Genomic DNA, 18,585 nt, shown 5'->3' on the forward strand with positions numbered 1-18,585 from the left:
GGTGATGGTGATGTTTTGAGGTGATGTTTTGAGGTGATGTTTTGGGGTGATGGTGATGTTTTGAGGTGATGTTTTGGGGTAATGTTTGAGGTGATGTTTTGGGTGATGTTTTGGGGTGATGGTGATGTTTTGAGGTGATGTTTTGGGGTAATGTTTGAGGTGATGTTTTGGGGTGATGGTGATGTTTGAGGTGATGTTTCGGGGTGATGTTTGAGGTGATGTTTTGAGGTGATGTTTTGGGGTGATGGTGATGTTTTGAGGTGATGTTTTGAGGTGATGTTTTGGGGTGATGGTGATGTTTTGAGGTGATGTTTTGGGGTGATGGTGATGTTTTGAGATGATGTTTTGGGGTAATGTTTGAGGTGATATTTTGGGGTGATGTTTTGAGGTGATGTGTTGGGCTGATGGTGATGTTTTGAGGTGATGTTTTGGGTGATGTTTTGAGGTGATGTTTTGGGGTGATGGTGATGTTTTGAGATGATGTTTTGGGGTAATGTTTGAGGTGATATTTTGGGGTGATGTTTTGAGGTGATGTGTTGGGCTGATGGTGATGTTTTGAGGTGATGTTTTTGGGTCATGGTGATGGTTTGAGGTGATGTTTTGGGATCATGGTGATGTTTTGGGGTGATGGGGATGTTTGAGGTGATGGTGATGTTTTGAGGTGATGTTTTGGGGTGATGTTTGGGGGTATTGGGGATGTTTTGGTGTGATAGGGATGTTTTGGGGTGATGTTTGGGGGTATTGGGGATGTTTTGGGGTGATGTTTGAGGTGATGTTTTGGGGTGATGTTTGGGGGTATTGGGGATGTTTTGAGGTGATGTTTTGAGGTGATGTTTGGGGGTATTGGGGATGTTTTGGGGTGATGTTTCAGGTGATGTTTTGGGTTGTTTTGAGGTGATGTTTTGGGGGTATTGGGGATGTTTTGGGGTGATGTGTGAGGTGATGTTTGGGGGTATTGGGGATGTTTTGGGGTGATGTGTGAGGTGATGTTTGGGGGTATTGGGGATGTTTTGGGGTGATGTGTGAGGTGATGTTTTGGGGTATTGGGGATGTTTTGGGGTGATGTGTGAGGTGATGTTTTGGGGTATTGGGGATGTTTTGAGGTGATGTTTGGGGGTGATGTTTGGGGGTATTGGGGATGTTTTGGGGTGATGTTTCAGGTGATGTTTTGGGTTGTTTTGAGGTGATGTTTTGGGGGTATTGGGGATGTTTTGGGGTGATGTGTGAGGTGATGTTTGGGGGTATTGGGGATGTTTTGGGGTGATGTGTGAGGTGATGTTTGGGGGTATTGGGGATGTTTTGGGGTGATGTGTGAGGTGATGTTTTGGGGTATTGGGGATGTTTTGGGGTGATGTGTGAGGTGATGTTTTGGGGTATTGGGGATGTTTTGGGGTGATGTGTGAGGTGATGTTTGGGGGTATTGGGGATGTTTTGGGGTGATGTGTGAGGTGATGTTTGGGGGTATTGGGGATGTTTTGGGGTGATGTGTGAGGTGATGTTTGGGGGTATTGGGGATGTTTTGGGGTGATGTTTTGGGGTGATGGGGATGCCTGTGTCAAGTTTTGGGGTGATGTTATAATAGTAATAATAACATTAGAGCTGATTGTGTAGTAATAATAATAATATAATAGTAATGATAATAGTAATGATCATAGTAGCAGTCAGTAGAGCTGATTGTGTGACACACTAGGAATGGAGCATGGAGCTGACACAGAAACTCTCTCAGTCTGTATTGTCTCCTCCAGCCCCTCCCTCCTTCCCACTGGCCGAAACCAGCTCTGCAGGAGGCAGTAACACAGCTGAGGTAAACAGGAAGCCGCCATGACACCTGCTGGCCCCGCCCCGCTCACCTGGAGGGATGGGGCGTGGCCGCCGCGGGTACCTGTGGTGACGTCACGCTGGGCGTGGCCGGAGGGAAGGTAGCTCGCTCAGTACGTGCTGGGGTTAGAAGGCTGTGAGAGCGCAGAGAGGAAGCACGGAGACACTGAGCGCGCGGCAGGAGAAGCAGCAAGCCCACCAATCAGGGACCGGGTGGTCGTCGCGGGCTGTTCCAGCGTCAGCCAATCAGATCGCAGTAAGGGGCTCTCCGCTCGGCGCCAGCCAATCCGCGGGCCGTATCCCAGTGACGTGCTGTCCCCGCGGTTCCGTCGTGGTTGTCATGGCAGCCCGGTTCCGCGCCGTGTTGTGGTTGTGGTTGTTGGCCCCGCTGGCTCTGGCCGGGGCCCCGTCTGAGTGCGTGGGGTTCAACGTGTTGTCCGGGCTCGGCCTGGCGGACACGGACTCCCTGGGGGTGAAGGTGCTGGATTCCCCGGCGGTGGATCTGGACGAGGAATGTCTGGAGAAATGCTGCTCCAACCCGGACTGCGACCTGGCCCTGCTCCGCGGCCCCCACAGCGACTGCCGCCTCGTCAGCTGCAGCTTCAACGGCTTCAACATGTGCGACCTGCGGGAGATGGAGGGAGCCAGGAGCTACCTGAGACCCAGTGTGGGAGCCAAGCCCGGCCAGAGAGGTAACTAGCCACATAGACAGGGAGCTAGCCACCCAGAGAGGGAACTAGCCACATAGACAGGGAGCCAGGAGCTACCTGAGACCCAGTGTGGGAGCCAAGCCCGGCCAGAGAGGTAACTAGCCCGGCCAGAGAGGTAACTAGCCACATAGACAGGGAGCTAGCCACAGTGTGGGAGCCCAGTCGGCCAGAGAGGTAACTAGCCCAGCTAGAGAGAGAGGGGGCACTAGCCCCCCCCTAGACAGAGAGGGGGCACTAGCCCCCCCCCCTAGACAGAGAGGGGGCACTAGCCCCCCCCCCTAGACAGAGAGGGGGCACTAGCCCCCCCCCCTAGACAGAGAGGGGGCACTAGCCCCCCCCCCTAGACAGAGAGGGGGCACTAGCCCCCCCCCCTAGACAGAGAGGGGGCACTAGCCCCCCCCCCTAGACAGAGAGGGGGCACTAGCCCCCCCCCCTAGACAGAGAGGGGGCACTAGCCCCCCCCCCTAGACAGAGAGGGGGCACTAGCCCCCCCCCCTAGACAGAGAGGGGGCACTAGCCGCCCCCCCCCCTAGACAGAGAGGGGGCACTAGCCCCCCCCCCCTAGACAGAGAGGGGGCACTAGCCCCCCCCCCCTAGACAGAGAGGGGGCACTAGCCCCCCCCCCCTAGACAGAGAGGGGGCACTAGCCCCCCCCCTAGACAGAGAGGGGGCACTAGCCCCCCCCCCTAGACAGAGAGGGGGCACTAGCCCCCCCCCCTAGACAGAGAGGGGGCACTAGCCCCCCCCCCTAGACAGAGAGGGGGCACTAGCCCCCCCCCCTAGACAGAGAGGGGGCACTAGCCCCCCCCCCTAGACAGAGAGGGGGCACTAGCCCCCCCCCCTAGACAGAGAGGGGGCACTAGCCCCCCCCCCTAGACAGAGAGGGGGCACTAGCCCCCCCCCCCTAGACAGAGAGGGGGCACTAGCCCCCCCCCCTAGACAGAGAGGGGGCACTAGCCCCCCCCCCCTAGACAGAGAGGGGGCACTAGCCCCCCCCCCTAGACAGAGAGGGGGCACTAGCCCCCCCCCCTAGACAGAGAGGGGGCACTAGCCCCCCCCCCTAGACAGAGAGGGGGCACTAGCCCCCCCCCCTAGACAGAGAGGGGGCACTAGCCCCCCCCAGACAGAGAGGGGGCACTAGCCCCCCCCTAGACAGAGAGGGGGCACTAGCCCCCCCCTAGACAGAGAGGGGGCACTAGCCCCCCCCTAGACAGAGAGGGGGCACTAGCCCCCCCCTAGACAGAGAGGGGGCACTAGCCCCCCCCTAGACAGAGAGGGGGCACTAGCCCCCCCCCTAGACAGAGAGGGGGCACTAGCCCCCCCCTAGACAGAGAGGGGGCACTAGCCCCCCCCTAGACAGAGAGGGGGCACTAGCCCCCCCCTAGACAGAGAGGGGGCACTAGCCAGAACTAGCCCACTATATAGGTAACTAGCCCACCCAGAGCGGAAGGTAACTAGCCATTCAGGGAGATTATGAACACCCTATACAGGGAACTGATACCCCAGACAGATTACTAGCCACCATGTAACCAGGCAGATAACTTACTAGTAACTATCCATCCAAACAAGTATCTAGCCACTTAAACTAATCACTTGAGCAACTAACTCCCTGCCCAGAGAATAACTTGGCTACAAGTTACTAGCGGTCCAAACAGGCCTGTAAGGATAACTGGACAGCCAAATTCACCGGAGAGATTAACTACCTTTCCAAACAGGCTAGCTAGTACCCTGCCAAATGTACAACTACCACCAACTAATCTGTAACATTTCTTAACTAGTACAGTCTTGCAAGGTGTGGCTGTGGGAATGTGGCAGTACTTTTTTGTCCAATCTGTTGTTGTAAAACCATAAATTCAGGGTGTGCACATAAACCTTCACTGAACGCTGCTCCGAACAAAATAGTATTGTGTGCCAGTATTTACTTCTCTATATGTTTTCATTTTAAAAAAAAAAAATTCTCCTTTTTGGCACTTTGTGGGTTCTATGTAAATCACAACTGTGACCTACCAGCTTTAAAATTCTGTCCTTCTGTGTTTGCTGTGCACCCCTTCACATGGCGCTATCTATTTTGCTCTTTTTGTGCCTCTATACCTGTATTATCCCTTTGGTGATCTGTGATGTCAGCCATTCTACAGCTGTGAGAAAATCAGCCTAAACTGGTTCGACTGGTTTTATTGTGATCAGAGAGCCATCTTCCTCCCAAGTGACATTCTCGGGTTTCTCTCTCACCAGTCGAACTGCACTTTTAATTTTATCACAAAATCATGTTGCTGCTTTCTCTTACAAACCCAGGTTGAGTTATTTTGTGACTGTTAAGGAGACAATTTGGTTTAATGAAATAGTTCATGGGTTAAAACCACTTTGGGCACTGTAACTATTTAATTGAAGTGGTTATAGTGTGTTCAGAGGTAAATTGTGTTTAATATTTTAATGTTAAACAAGAGGCCCCAGCAGCCAATTCTCTCTGCGCTATTGGGCTAAAAAGGAGGCATTAGGCTAAATGGCAATGGGTGGCTGTGATTGGCTGAGAGTGTCACCTGACTGCTTTCAGCCTATTAAAGCAGACATTGCTGGTATGAATTGGTATGGCTGGAAGGAAGTGTGCAGTCACTCAATGGGAGAGACCGTGTTGGGGGACACCAGGCGCCAACACATCCAGCAATGCTGTGCGTTTGGTACACGTAAAAAGACATTTGACACAATTCCTGTGTGACTTTACAATCTAGATCCGGGGTTATTAAGTACCACCTAACAGTCCAGGATTTAGAGATTACCCTGTTGTGCCTAAGGTGTTTAGAAATAAAAAAAAAAAAACTTTAGATACAACAGGGTAATCCCTAAATCCTGGATTGTTAGGGTGTTCTTGGGGACTGGGTTGGGAACCCCTGATCTAGATGGATTGGACTGCAAAGATGAGAATATTGTTGGTGAGTTGAGGGCATTTATTGGGTAAGAGGAATGAGTTAGTTGAGTGATTGGATTCTCTGAACAAGACAGTCTTTAGGGAGCGCATAATAGAAGGCAAACAGCGTGGGGACGTGCTTTCCAGAGGATTGGTGCAGCACGGGAGAAGTCTTGCAGTCTAGCATGGGAATAACCAATTCAATGAGAGAAAATGCTTATAGCCTACAGTGTCCCTTTAAATAATCCTATACAGGAGGGGACTATAGCAGGATGTTTGTTTCTCCACCTTATTGTACTTCCGTGGATAAAGTAAATGTCTCCCTGGTGCTCCTGTAGTAATAACCAGAAATCTCATGGCAGCGCTACCTATGCCTTGCCAATGTCAGAGTAGGGGCAATAAATCTGCAGGATGGTCTACCTGGACAATATCAGCTGGCATAGGGGTGGGCATAGCCAAGCTTAGGCCCAGCCAAGCCTTTACTTTCTCTCCCTATAAATCTCATCCCTTATAGGTGTGAGTGACATGAATATGGTGCATACAAGAAGGCACCATAATTAGGGGTCATGCATTGAGACCCATGTGATCTAGAATATCTACAGCCATAATCGATTCTATTAATTTTTTTAAACCATTCTTATACAGATCACTTTGCAAAGATGGCAGTTAATCATAGGTTAGATTAGAGATCAGGATATTTTGCCTAGTGTGGCACTGCTAGTGTAAGCAATGTAGCTTCTGCTTTATGATTTGTGAAGATGTATTACATATTGTACGATGTAGATAATGTTTAGGGGTTTGTGATCAACCCTGCCATGTCCCTTCCTTGGATTCCTCATTAATGCATCTGTGTTTAAATCATTTTGTTTCCATTAATAAAATGGAAGGAAAAAAACCCCCACAATGCACCGTAGCGATACTATCTTGCTTATTCAGTAAAACCTGAATGCCAGCAAATTAAATTCGATGGCAAAATAAATGTTAGGTGATTTGTTACAGTTTGAACATTTCAGCCTCCGTTTTGCCATTCAGGTTCAATCTGCTAAATCTAGTTATGTAGTGATTAATCCAGCAAATGTCTCCCGCTATAAAGGGGATGGCATACATTTCCCAGATACCCCATGCAGGCACAGTCCCAGTGCTTCTGCACTCTCATTCCACACGATGGTAGCGGCTAATTTGTTAATTCACCATTTAATGTGGCCTCGCCATTGGCTTCCATTACAATCTAGTGAGCATGCTTGCTTCTTTAGCCCCTGTTATTGGATTTTAGGCCAGGGCTATGCAAATCATAAAAATGGAGAATTTAGAATCTGTTTTTATGTTTGCTATCAGCCTCTGTATAGAAAGTTGTAAAAAGGTGTGTTTGAGATCTATATCTATATCTATATCTATATATCTATCTCTCTATCTCTCTCTCTCTCCACCCCCTTACGGTCTTTGTAGATCAAATCTAGCTTTATTTAGCATTAGACCTAATATTATACAATATGTCAACGTTTCAGTTCCCCTCTGGGAGAGAACATAAAGGTGGTAAATTCACCTTGGTTTGTCTCCTTTAATAGATTGTGACAAGGCAGCAGATGGCTCTGTGTGAGAAGGCTGCTTCTGGGGTATAAGATTGTAACCTGGTGTGTTTTAAAGCTTTGTCTTTGTATATTGGTAATTTGTCATCATTTCAGTGTTAATGGTGTGCCCTTCCCTTGTATGCTGGGACATGATCCTAAACCACCTTTTAAGCTGACAGTTGTCTTTAAGGCTTTATTTATTGATTTTCTTCTGCATTCCATTTCATAGTATTGTGACACTGTTTGTTTTTATTTTACCGACCCGTGTGTGTGTGTACAGATCTGTAATCCACAAAGATACTGGGGATATCTCGCAAGATGTCTAATAAGACGTTTTAGACCGTGTATATTATTTGCGGTGCACTTTACAAACAGTCCTTTGTAATGTGCTCTGAGCAATAAATGTCACATTCCCCCGTCACTTCTAAGCAGTTTCACAATATCTTTGCTTTTGGCAGTTGGTTTTGGCCAGAGTCTGTCAGGGATCATTGTATTTATTGTCATCATAGGTTTATATATTGTTATTGGAGAGAACACTCCTTCCTCTTGGATATATAGTCAATGCAGCCTTTATCTTCATTAATTGTCAACAATGTATGTATTAATATTGATCTACATCCATGTCTGTTATTAACCCCTAGCCATAGTGATTTGAACAGGAAATTGCAAAAATGGCTGACTTGGCAGTATCCAATACAGCTAGGCAGTTTTACTGGGTACATTTCATTGTGATGTTGGTGGACATTGTCTCCCCTTTGGGGGAGGGGGCAATAACCCCTTAGTGCCATACATACAGTCCTTTCTTTCCGTGTTTACTTGGATGGTGCTTGTCTTGGCAAGGCGGCATACTGTGTATGCTGGGATATCTGGCAGCCATTTTATTTTTTGTGTTCTTTCTCGTTTTTAATTGACATGCTTTGATAACGAGGGCTGGTACTGGCTTGAAGGTCAGGGCTTTATAGTGGGTGAAATCTAGGTGTTACCTCCTTTATAAGAATCCTTGGGAATCTTTTATTACATGAACTTTATCATAGGATTTTCAGCTTGTTTTGTGATTGCTACTGTTAGAAGTCGAAGAAAGTAGATTGGCAGTGCTCAATGTCTATTAAAATAGCAGTGATACCACCATCTGTCGTGGTGCGTGGCAGCATCGGTAAAGAAAGTGTGGTTGAGGTTATATATATATATATAATTTAATTCTATTATTGTGGCTATTGACTAGTGATGGCTAGTCTTGGCACACCAGACCTGATTTTCGGCTAGCCAGTCTATATGCTGATATTACAACAGGGTGATATTTCGAAAAGTCACTAATATAAAAAACACTTACAATTCCGTATAATCTACCTTTATATCTCTGCATATCTAGCGTTGTATGTTGATTACAGTATGCCACTGTTGTGACGGTATTTATAGTACAGCTTTCGTAGTTATTTCTTTTATACAATATTTGCAAAAGCATTCATGACTTCTGCATCCACTTGATTCTTTACACTGGCCACATTCCGTGTCTGCCATTAAAGGGACACTGTTGGGCACTAACCGTTTCATCTCGGTAAATTTGTTATAGTGCCTGGTGTATCCTGGCACTGCCCCTCCGTTAAGTGTTAAACCATTTCTTAGCTGTTTAACACAGAGTGAGGGTCCCTGACCACCAACAACCTGTCCCCCACTTATAGGTGTGGCTAAAGCAAGGGATTACACACTTCCTTCTAGCCATACCAAATTATACCAGCAATGTGATAGGCTGAATGCGGTCCACTAACACTCTCGGCCAATCAGTCATCCATTGCTGTTAGGCTAATGCTTCCTCATTAGTCCAAGCAGCACAGAGTGAATGGATTGCTGGAGACTCTAATTCAGGGATAGGTAACCTTCGGCACTCAAGATGTTGCGGACTACAACCCCCATAATGCTGGCAAAGCATTGTGGGAGGTGTAGTCCAAAACATCTGGAGTGCCAAAGGTTGCCTATTCCTGCTCTAAAACAATGATTTAACCGTGAATGGAAGGATGGTGCCAGGGGACTCCAGACACCGTAACCAATGAGATGAAGCAGCTGTAGTGTTTTTATTTTTAAAGGGCCAGTCTGTGGCAATGTTTAATAGGTTCATGGATTTAATTTAACGTACTAATTCTTATGTGTAATCGTTGCATTACCCCATCAGACTTTCTGTACATTCCACTCTCTCCTACTAAATCAGTAAGGCCTCCAGTCCATCCGATTTAAACCCCTCACTGTGCTCATCTCATCCCATCCTGTGTATCATTCCAGCTGTGATCTGCCTATGATAGAGGGCACAGGCTCAAATTAACTGCCACTTTTGGTCCTGTTTGCTCCACATTATGAATTTAGTTAGTTTGCAGATCAGTCTTCCAAATGTCACCTTCTGTAAATTGGTTTTGTTGTCCCCACTAGATATCTATCAGACTTTATTATTATAATTATATATTTATTTATTTTTGCTTTAAACGTCTACTTGGGTCTTATAATGGGTTATGTGGCCCTAGAGCAAGCACTGGAATGGGTTTTGCAATCACTACACATGAAAATTGTCCTGATTTATTTATTCACCAATTGTGTGGCCCGGCAGAGATGTTGCAGCTTTCTAAAGAAATTAAAATAGTACTTGTAAGCCTAATAAAGGAATAACTTTCTCTGTTTTCTTTACTAGACTTCTGCCTGTCACAAGCGGAAACTGGCCGCTGCCGAGCATTTTTCCTGAGATGGTGGTACGATGTGGACAGCCAGACATGCAAAAACTTCACTTATGGCGGCTGCCAAGGAAATCTGAACAATCACTTGGATGAGGGGCAATGCATGGATAAATGCAGCGGAGTGACTGGTATGTTGGTATGGTGGGTGGAATCTGTAATGATAGGTTATGACTATACTTGGATTGTCCGCTTCCCTGCTGAATCCTTCCAGGCAGTTAATTAAACCCCCATGGGTTTTGGCCAGTTTATATTTATGAATGGTTCCTTTTTAGCTAGCTCTGGTTTAGTCACTAACTGGCATGATTGCCATATCTTCTTAAACATGGAACATTGAAATAATCCAAATTCTCCCAAACAATCTGTGTACGGTGGTTATTTTTATTTGGTGTATTTAGGAAATTACTAAGCTTGAGATTCACAGATAATGGAATTATATGATGATTATCCTAACACTCCTGCCACGTCTTCCATTATCTTTCCACGTACTTGCATCTCCCTTTCTCATGGTATAACCTAATTTCATGGTATTTTTGTGTAAACCCCTGGGAAGTAATTGGCTGTGTAATGCATGCTTGCTGCTTTTATCTCCCCCACTCTTCTGCCTGTGAAAGGGCAATTACCCCGCAGCTGGGCAGAGGGTACCCCGCCTTTTACGGCTATTTACATTTCTGAGTTTTATTCAGTAGAAACTAATGTCCAAGACTCCTTGATTTCACAGTAAAACCTGTTAATTTTTTTGTTTTTAGCTGTGAACCCATCCACTGATGTATTACCTACCAGCAAACGCCTGGTCGAAGCACAGTCCCAGAATGGTATGTATTTATAAAATGTGTGTGTTCGGTGCAACCATTGATCTGTTGATGCAAATTTGTGTAGTGACGTAACATGTTATAGGACAAGGTCGGTTGAAGTGTGCCGGAACAGACATGCAGTTGGCCAGTAAATAAAGTGGGCCCCCTCAAGTAGAGTATCATGAATAAAGGGTGTGCAGATCACCAGACCAATGACAGTGAGGTAGGCCAGGGGTGAGTCCCTTATACATGTCCATATGCCCCCACCACAACTCCAGGCAAAGCCTTAAAATATCTATCATCCCATAAAATGGTTATAAAAAAAATCAATGCGTGCACACACAACAATGTGAAATATCCTTTTTAATTATTATTTAGCAGGGCTTAAACACTACTAGCCAGGACTTGAGTTTCTGGCCACTGCAAGCGTGGAATGTCCATGTGGCTAGTTCAAATTCTGAGCATTGCCATACATTAAACATTTTAACAATGCATGATGGTAGTACATTGCTTCCTAAACCAGTAATTTCCCTGCGGTAGATAACACTGGGCTCGGAATTGTGGTGATCATTGGCAGCATGGATCTTGTGATTTGCAGTCTCTGCGGAGAGAGCTTTTTAAAAATGCTTGATGCAAGCTGCTGAAAACAACCCATTTTGCATGGTTTTCTAATCCATCGCAGAGCAAAGATACTGGTCTGGAAAAACACCCTTAAAAACACCCTTAAAGCTCACATTCTTGGTCTGGCCATAAACATTGCACTTTTTACATAAGGCATGGTATAACAGTAATATTACAAAAACTAGAGATTATTTACTGAATCCAGAATTGACCAGGGAAAATGGACACCAAAATTGCCAGCTTGAAGAAATTCCCAAACTCTATTTTTCCAGCTCGGCTATTTTGCTAAAAATAACGTCCCTCAGGGTTTCCCTCTGTATATCTTAACCTGCAATCATGGTAAAAATCTGTCTCGTTCTATCTTTTACAAGGATTATGTTGGTTAGTAAAATAAGGCCCTGTGTATTTGGTACTTCTCCTTTTTCAATGTGTACATTTCATCCAGCGTTTTTAAATGAGGCCCTGTGTATTTGGTACTTCTCCTTTTTCAATGTGTACATTTCATCCAGCGTTTTTAAATGAGGCCCTGTGTATTTGGTACTTCTCCTTTTTCAATGTGTACATTTCATCCAGCGTTTTTAAATGAGGCCCTGTGTATTTGGTACTTCTCCTTTTTCAATGTGTACATTTCAGCCAGCGTTTTTTAAAGCCCTTCCTGGAGTATACGTTAATATAGAACGGGCTCTAAGCTATCCTGTCTCAGGTTTTATCGAACCTGTATTCCATTTAGTCATTCTTCTAGAATGTAGTAAAATGTTCAAATGATGGAGTTTTACTTTAGAAAGGTTACACTGACTAGCTTTCCCTCCTTTATACAGATTCTATAAATGTCTGCATCATTTTATATTTCTTCTTATTCCACCCATTAGATGCAATGCCAGAACCTGAAAAAGTGAAGGCTCCGGAACCTAGAACCTTTGAGGGTGTGTATTCCAAAACTTGACTTGTTTGCCAAATCCAGGTTTATCTTATCAGGGTTTGTCCTCACTGTAGTTCGTTGTCTCTTTATTGAAATATTGAAACTGTTTACGTATTTAAAGTTTGTTTTACTTAACTTTGCTTTTAATTCAGACCTTTCTCAGTGTAGCTTATCCTGAACCAATTGAAGTTCAGTAACCGTTTTTTACTATGTTCATGTGTGTAAATTACAGCTTTTTTTTTTTCCAACACCGCAGCAATATGTGTTCGGATAAGGATAATGTCTTCTATTCTTCTCCATTTCAGAATTTTGTGCTGCTCCCAAGTACACCGGTCCTTGTCGGGCTGCCTTTCCTCGTTGGTACTATAACGCAGAAACTGGGGCTTGCAACAAATTCACATACGGGGGATGTCAAGGAAATAAGAACAACTACCGGTCCGAGGCAGAGTGTGCCAAAACATGCATTGGTAAGGTTTTCTTGTCTCCCAAATAGCGTGCAGTGCCCATTTTCCCAAAAATATACCTAATATCCCTATGTGCCGGAGTACCCTCCATCCAATAGCAGAAATTATATGCAGCAATAAAATAAAGCTGGGGTGGGGGGGGGGGGGGGGAGTTTGAAAATACTCACTGACATGGCAAAGCGCGTTCTACTAGTGAAGTGTTGTGTGTTATTATACTCTCCCCCTTTATTTTCTTTAATGGGTTTATTCTGAAGCCCACACTTTCCTTCCTGCTGACCTGTGTAATATTTATATTGCAGATGAGCTGGAGAATATTCCCATCCATCACCGCTCGGCAACCAGTAAGTGTTACATGCGCTTCTATACCGCTTCTCCACTATTCTCTGCCTGCTAGATCCCGGCAAACAGAACCCTTGATATCTCTGATATGCAGTCACATGAAGCTGAATTAGTGTCCTATTGAAAGTGGTTTACCTGGGGTGCACAGCACATTAATGGGGGGGTTGCTGTAAGGGCCATTTATCCCCAATCTCCAAATAAATGCTTATAATGGGGCTGGGTGTTAACTCTCAGGCACTGCATCACTGGTCACCATGTCATATGGATGACCTTGGATTAGGTAATCATTTTAGTTCCTATCCATAGATACCATGCAGACGGCATTCAATGTACACGACTCTACGTTTCACTTCATATCTGTCCGTAGGGAAGGCATGTCCATAAATGGTAGCACACATAGAGGGGGCATTATTCTCCGTTTCTCAGATTGGCAAAATACTTAAGTCAGTAAAAATCGAATAGCCATGTTTTGTTTGTGTTGTTGTTGTTTTTAAATGTATTTTATTTGAGCAGGATAAACATAATTTTTTAATTTCAAGCTGTTTTGGAGTCTTTGCATGTTTTCCACAGCTTTTTGCCAACCAGCGTTAAGGGGCATGAAAAGGAAAACTCAATAATACATAGTATTATATCATTGAATGGAATTACAACTCTGCTAGGTTAGATTTACACACGGTTGAGAGTAGGATATATCCTATCTATTGAGATTACTGTGATTAAAGGGACACTTCTGCCCATTGGAGTGGTCTGGGTGCCATCTCCCACTACCCTTAACCCTGCAAGTGCAATTATTGCAGTTTTGTTATAAACTGCAATAATTACCTTGCAGGGTTAATTCCACCTCTAGTGGCTGTCTACTAGACAGCCACTTGAGGGCACTTCCTGCTCTATAGCACAGAAAACCTGTGCTAGAGCGTCGTTGGACGTCCTCACGCTGTGTGAGGACCTCCAGCGTCGCTCAATTCCCCATAGGAAAGCATTTTCAATGCTTTCCTCTGGGGAGCTCCCATGCGCGGCATTGCTGCGCATTAGGTCTCCCCGGCCGGTGGCCGGGATCAGTCTCGACCACCGGCCAACATGAGGACTGGGAGGAGCGGTAGCTAGAAGAAACCACCGCCGAGGGACAACGGCGGGGTCTCAGGCAAGTGACCTGAAGGGGTTTGCACCCCTTCAGCAACCGGGGATTGGGAGGTGGGAGGGAGAGGGGACCTGCAGTGCCGGGAAAACGGATTGTTTTCCTGGCACTGGAGTTTCCCTTTAAAACCTGCATAAAACAAGCACTGCAGGATTGGAATAAAATCTAATTTACAGATAGAATCCACCACAACAGCTGGCCCTTGCTGTATTTGTCTTTGGAAAGACTTGCGGAAAACAAATGTTATTATTTTAGATTTATTTCCGTGGTGGTATCTAGTGGCTTTCTTTGTGCATAGCCTACTGGAGCAGGTGATGCTCTGGGCTTTCCAGCCAGGTGATCTAGCAGTTCTGTAGACCACGGGTGCCCAAAAGGCAGATACCCAGATGTTTTAAAAGATGTTCTGAAGCCGTGCAAAGCATCATGGGAGTTGTAGTTCAACAATATCTGGTGATCTACCTTTTGGACACCACTGCTGTAGACTCTTTGTAGAGTTTTCTTACCATCAGGTATTAACCTCCATTCTCTTCCCACAGCCTTGGCATTGCCCATCCTGCTTGCAGTCATGGCTGGCATCCTGCTCTGTGCCATGGTCCTATTCTTTGTGAAGATGGCAAAGAACAGTCAACGAGCTTCCGACTTCAGAGCCATGTGGAACCCTATTGATGATAAGGAGCTTCTAATGAACAACGCCTACACTTTGTAACATGCCCGAGCAACGAGAGCCGTTCACACTCCGAGATATAGCCTTTTACTCCAATAAACTATGGCCAGTGAAATATCATTCCTGTAAAGGGAGTGCATCATTATTCTTTTAATATGTTTGTCTCCACTACAAGCTAGTCTTGGTTTTTTTTTTTCTTGGATTTATTTTTGGTTTTTATTTCTTTCTTTTCTGTTCTGAGATATGACTTCTATCTTTGGGAAGGGAGTAGATTCAGGGTTATTCTGTAAACTTTCACACTAGTTTGAATGGATGCATTTATTTTTATAGAACATAACTCCAGATAGACTCCACGTCTATTTAAAAGGCTGCAAGGTTCCTTAAGATTCTCCAACTTTGCCTGCGGCTGATTTTATTCTAAATGGTAAGGTATCTTGTTTTTTTTTAGAAGATGATTCAATATGCAATTGTACTAAACTGTTTTTATGTGTAGATATGTGACTGTTTTCATTAAAATGTCTTATAGAATCATGGTAGTCTGCAAGACTCTTGCCCATGTGTGAGGTCACTTGGCATAGAGGGTGCCATAAAAATGTTCAAAAAACTCCATAAAATGTTCACAGTTCTAGATTAGAGGCAAATCAAAATACAATTTTATAAAATTCAGGACGCGTATTGCTGGCCACTCGTTTCAAATAATGTTAGGGTGGGTATTTGTGTAGTGGTCTCATGGCATGCATTCTGCTCTTTACCTTCTTGTCAAAGCCGAGGTTTTACACCAGTTAGTGTAACACCAGTTTAGTTGATTGTCTTGGTACGTTTGGCAGCATACTAGCTAGCCTGTTTGGATGGGTAGTTTTACTGCAGCTTAATGCATTCTTTTGATGCAAAGAGACTGTCCCTCCACTGTAAACACCAAGTTGTCTGTCAAAATGCAGTGTTAACATTGTGCTGCAAGGAAACCTCTAGCGACTGTTACTCTGCAAACCACTGGAGGCGCTGCTTCCTCCTGTGATCCAATGATCTTTGCAGGATAAATGTTTAGCGTCTTCACTGTTGGCATGAAGGCACCAAATTCTTCTCATAAAGATGCATTGACCTAATGTCTGTATGTGGAGATGTGATTGTCAGTGATTGCTGCGCATGCACGGTAGCCTCTTGTTCTTCTTCACGAAGTAGCATTAGATTGGAAGAGCTAATTATCACTGATCTCTGCCACTGTGACTCTTAAAAAGCTTGGTTCTTAACATTAAAAGGCACTCCGTTCTTTTTAACATTAACTCCTTTAAGACTAATTTTTAAATTAATTTACTTGTCAATGCTAGACAATTCAGTTTTACAGATAACCCTGTCTGAGTCGGGGTGGAAATCAGCAGAGGCTCAATGAATTTATTTTAAAACGTACCTCTGCAACCATTAGCATCTCTTATTATAAAGAATGATTTCTGGTCAATGTGTAGGAGGTGAAAGTCTAGGATCCCAGCCTTAAACTCTGTCGTGGGAACATAGCTGCATCAACATGTAGAGTGGCTCTGCCAGATTCCAGACTATATTGCAAGCAGTGGGCCTCCATGGTGACCATTGATGACTAAGAAGCGTGCTGTACAAGCTGTCTATAATAAGAGGAGGCTGTTACTGCCAGAACACAGTGTCTGTTTAACTGGAATCAAAACATGGCAGAAGCATCATCATGTATACATTGTACCAAAGAAAACCTTAATTGGAGCAATATGTTTAATTCTGGAATTAAAACCTGTATTCCTTACCCTATAGTGTTTAAGCTTGCTCCCCCTTAGAAAAGGTGAAAACTCGCCTTATTTCCAGTGCAGCGTGGGTCTGCGGATGCTGGCCCCGCCCCGATCCGCCTCCTTGGTGACATCAGTATTGCAGATCTTTAGCCAATCCAATGCTTTCCTTATGGGAAAGCATTGGATTGGTTGAAATCGGCAAGGAGGCAGGATGGGGCCAGGGCCAAACACCGTTTTAGCCAATCTGCACCTCCTCATAAAGATGCATTAAATCAATGCATCTTTATGAGGAAAATTCAACGTCTCCATGCAGAATGTGGATACTCTGAATGGCACTGCTGCCTACTGTGCAGCACTGACTTGGGAAGCACCTCTAGTGGCTGTCTGAGGAGTGGCCACTTGGAGGTGTCCCAAGGGGGCAATGTAAACAAACAAGGCAATGATTATACTCATCAGATCAAATACGTTAAGCTGTAGTTGTTCTGGTGACTAGTGTCCCTTTAAACTTTATGCATGTGTCTCCACCTTGTGCGCGCTGTGGGAGCCTTCATATAGACAGAGCCTTGTTCTCCACAGCCTAGTGATCGCTGTAGCTCCCCCTAATGTCAAGTGTAAGAATGCATAGCAGTCCCAACTTTGTCACCTAACTTTTGATTGGGATGTGAGTTCAGTGAAACTGGGAGGGGAGTGGGGGCTGCTTTAAACGACATCAGTCATGCCAAATGTGGTAACCTTTTTATAATTCATTCACATGAATCCAGAAAATGTTTGAAAAACGGTCACTTTAAATCCCAGTTAGGTTCTCGATACATTGTAACTTTTTTTAAATGTCTGAATCACTGTTAAACGCTCACACATCATTCTGCCTGATTTGTATTTTTAGTCTGAGCTTCAATTAATATGCCCTGTTCCATTTTTCCATAAAATCTAATTTTATTGCTATTCTATGGATTTGAGTGTTGCAGGTGGTGAGGTTTGAAAGTGAGTGAGATGAGATTGGTAAATGTTTTAACATACATTAAGGTCTTTATATAGGAGCTTGGGGATAAGACTATGGAATATCAATGATTGGGTGTTTAAATCTGGACTGCACACTGGGTTCATCTATTAAACACCGAACCGCAAAATGGCTAATCTGGAAAAAGTCACCACCTATGCCCTAGCTGGGCTCGTTTAACCTCCGCTTATCAACTTCTTAATTCACTGCTCTCTGCGTTTTAGAGAAATACCCTGGTGAGTGTTATGCATGTATTCTTTGTTAAATAAAATCTTCTGTCCCCTTGATGTCCAGTGATGTTTCATCTGTATTTACAAGTAAATAATGAAAATGTCCTCCACAAACATTAATTAAAATGAATGCCCTCCCTATCCAAATCCTCATCCTGGTTTCATGCTTGGGAATTTGGCCTAAATGATTTCCCGTCACTGTGCAGTAAACACACAGTAAAATGTAACTACTTGGTCTGTGCTGTCACTCCCTCCAAACCCTGAGACTGTTTCCATAGTCCTGCTTTGACTTCCAAAGCCAGTTCTTAAGAACTGCCCCTATAATTGGAAGGAAGGGGGGGAGAATGAATAGATCAGTCCTGTAATACAGGTAAACCTGGCAGAGTGAGGGTATAAATGTTATGCCATGGCACGGATCTTAGTTTGCCCCCCCAAGACAGACTGCAATGCATTTAATTTAACAGACGTACAGAGAGTCATGGGAGTTGTAATTCAGCAATGTCTGGCAGGAGTGGAGTTTGAGATGACTGCCACAAAGTAACTTCACAGCACACTAATATTGACAAACATAACTGGTACACCTGTGATGTTGATGGGTTCCTCACGGGCATCTGTTGACTCCTTAGAACTGACAGCCCTTTCCTTCTGATTTCCTTTCTTGCAACTAGTTGCACACGCACCTGAATTCTATGTAATTACACAACTATATTTCTGTGCTTGGTTGCAATTGCCCATTTGGTGCACCTTATTCACACTAGAAGGCTCAATAATGATTGGTAGTATTTTCCCTCCAGATTTAGGCAGTGCATTACAGCTGGGATATTCTCTAATCAGGAGGGAAGGTAGGCAGACATAAAAAGATAACTGGCTCCCATCACTAGGTATGTAATACCTCTTACCTTAAATCCCCAGGTCTCTGCCTACCTTCGGCAGGTAATGTTTCTGACTTGAGTGAGGTACGG

General features: G+C 44.8%; 1 protein-coding gene across 1 annotated transcript; it reads left to right on the plus strand.

The window, feature by feature from the left end:
• Positions 1-1,956: 1,956 nt before the first annotated feature.
• SPINT2 (serine peptidase inhibitor, Kunitz type 2) lies at positions 1,957-17,680 on the plus strand. The gene is made up of 7 exons (XM_063431067.1): positions 1,957-2,510; positions 9,673-9,843; positions 10,462-10,527; positions 11,997-12,050; positions 12,352-12,513; positions 12,810-12,851; positions 14,521-17,680. The coding sequence occupies exons 1-7, from the start codon at positions 2,159-2,161 to the stop codon at positions 14,688-14,690; spliced, it is 1,017 nt and encodes a 338-aa protein (XP_063287137.1). The 5' UTR covers positions 1,957-2,158; the 3' UTR covers positions 14,691-17,680.
• Positions 17,681-18,585: the final 905 nt, after the last annotated feature.

Source organism: Pelobates fuscus, chromosome 9, assembly GCF_036172605.1.
Source record: "Pelobates fuscus isolate aPelFus1 chromosome 9, aPelFus1.pri, whole genome shotgun sequence".
Taxonomy (NCBI): domain Eukaryota; kingdom Metazoa; phylum Chordata; class Amphibia; order Anura; family Pelobatidae; genus Pelobates; species Pelobates fuscus.

What these genes read in the sequence shown, in the direction of transcription:
- SPINT2 (XM_063431067.1), top strand. Translation starts at nt 2,159, where the DNA reads ATGGCAGCCCGGTTCCGCGCCGTGTTGTGGTTGTGGTTGTTGGCCCCG. An exon ending in GGAACCTAGAACCTTTGAGG is followed by an intron (nt 12,051 to 12,351) that starts GTGTGTATTCCA and finishes TCTCCATTTCAG; the next exon opens with AATTTTGTGCTGCTCCCAAG. An exon ending in CCATCACCGCTCGGCAACCA is followed by an intron (nt 12,852 to 14,520) that starts GTAAGTGTTACA and finishes CTCTTCCCACAG; the next exon opens with CCTTGGCATTGCCCATCCTG.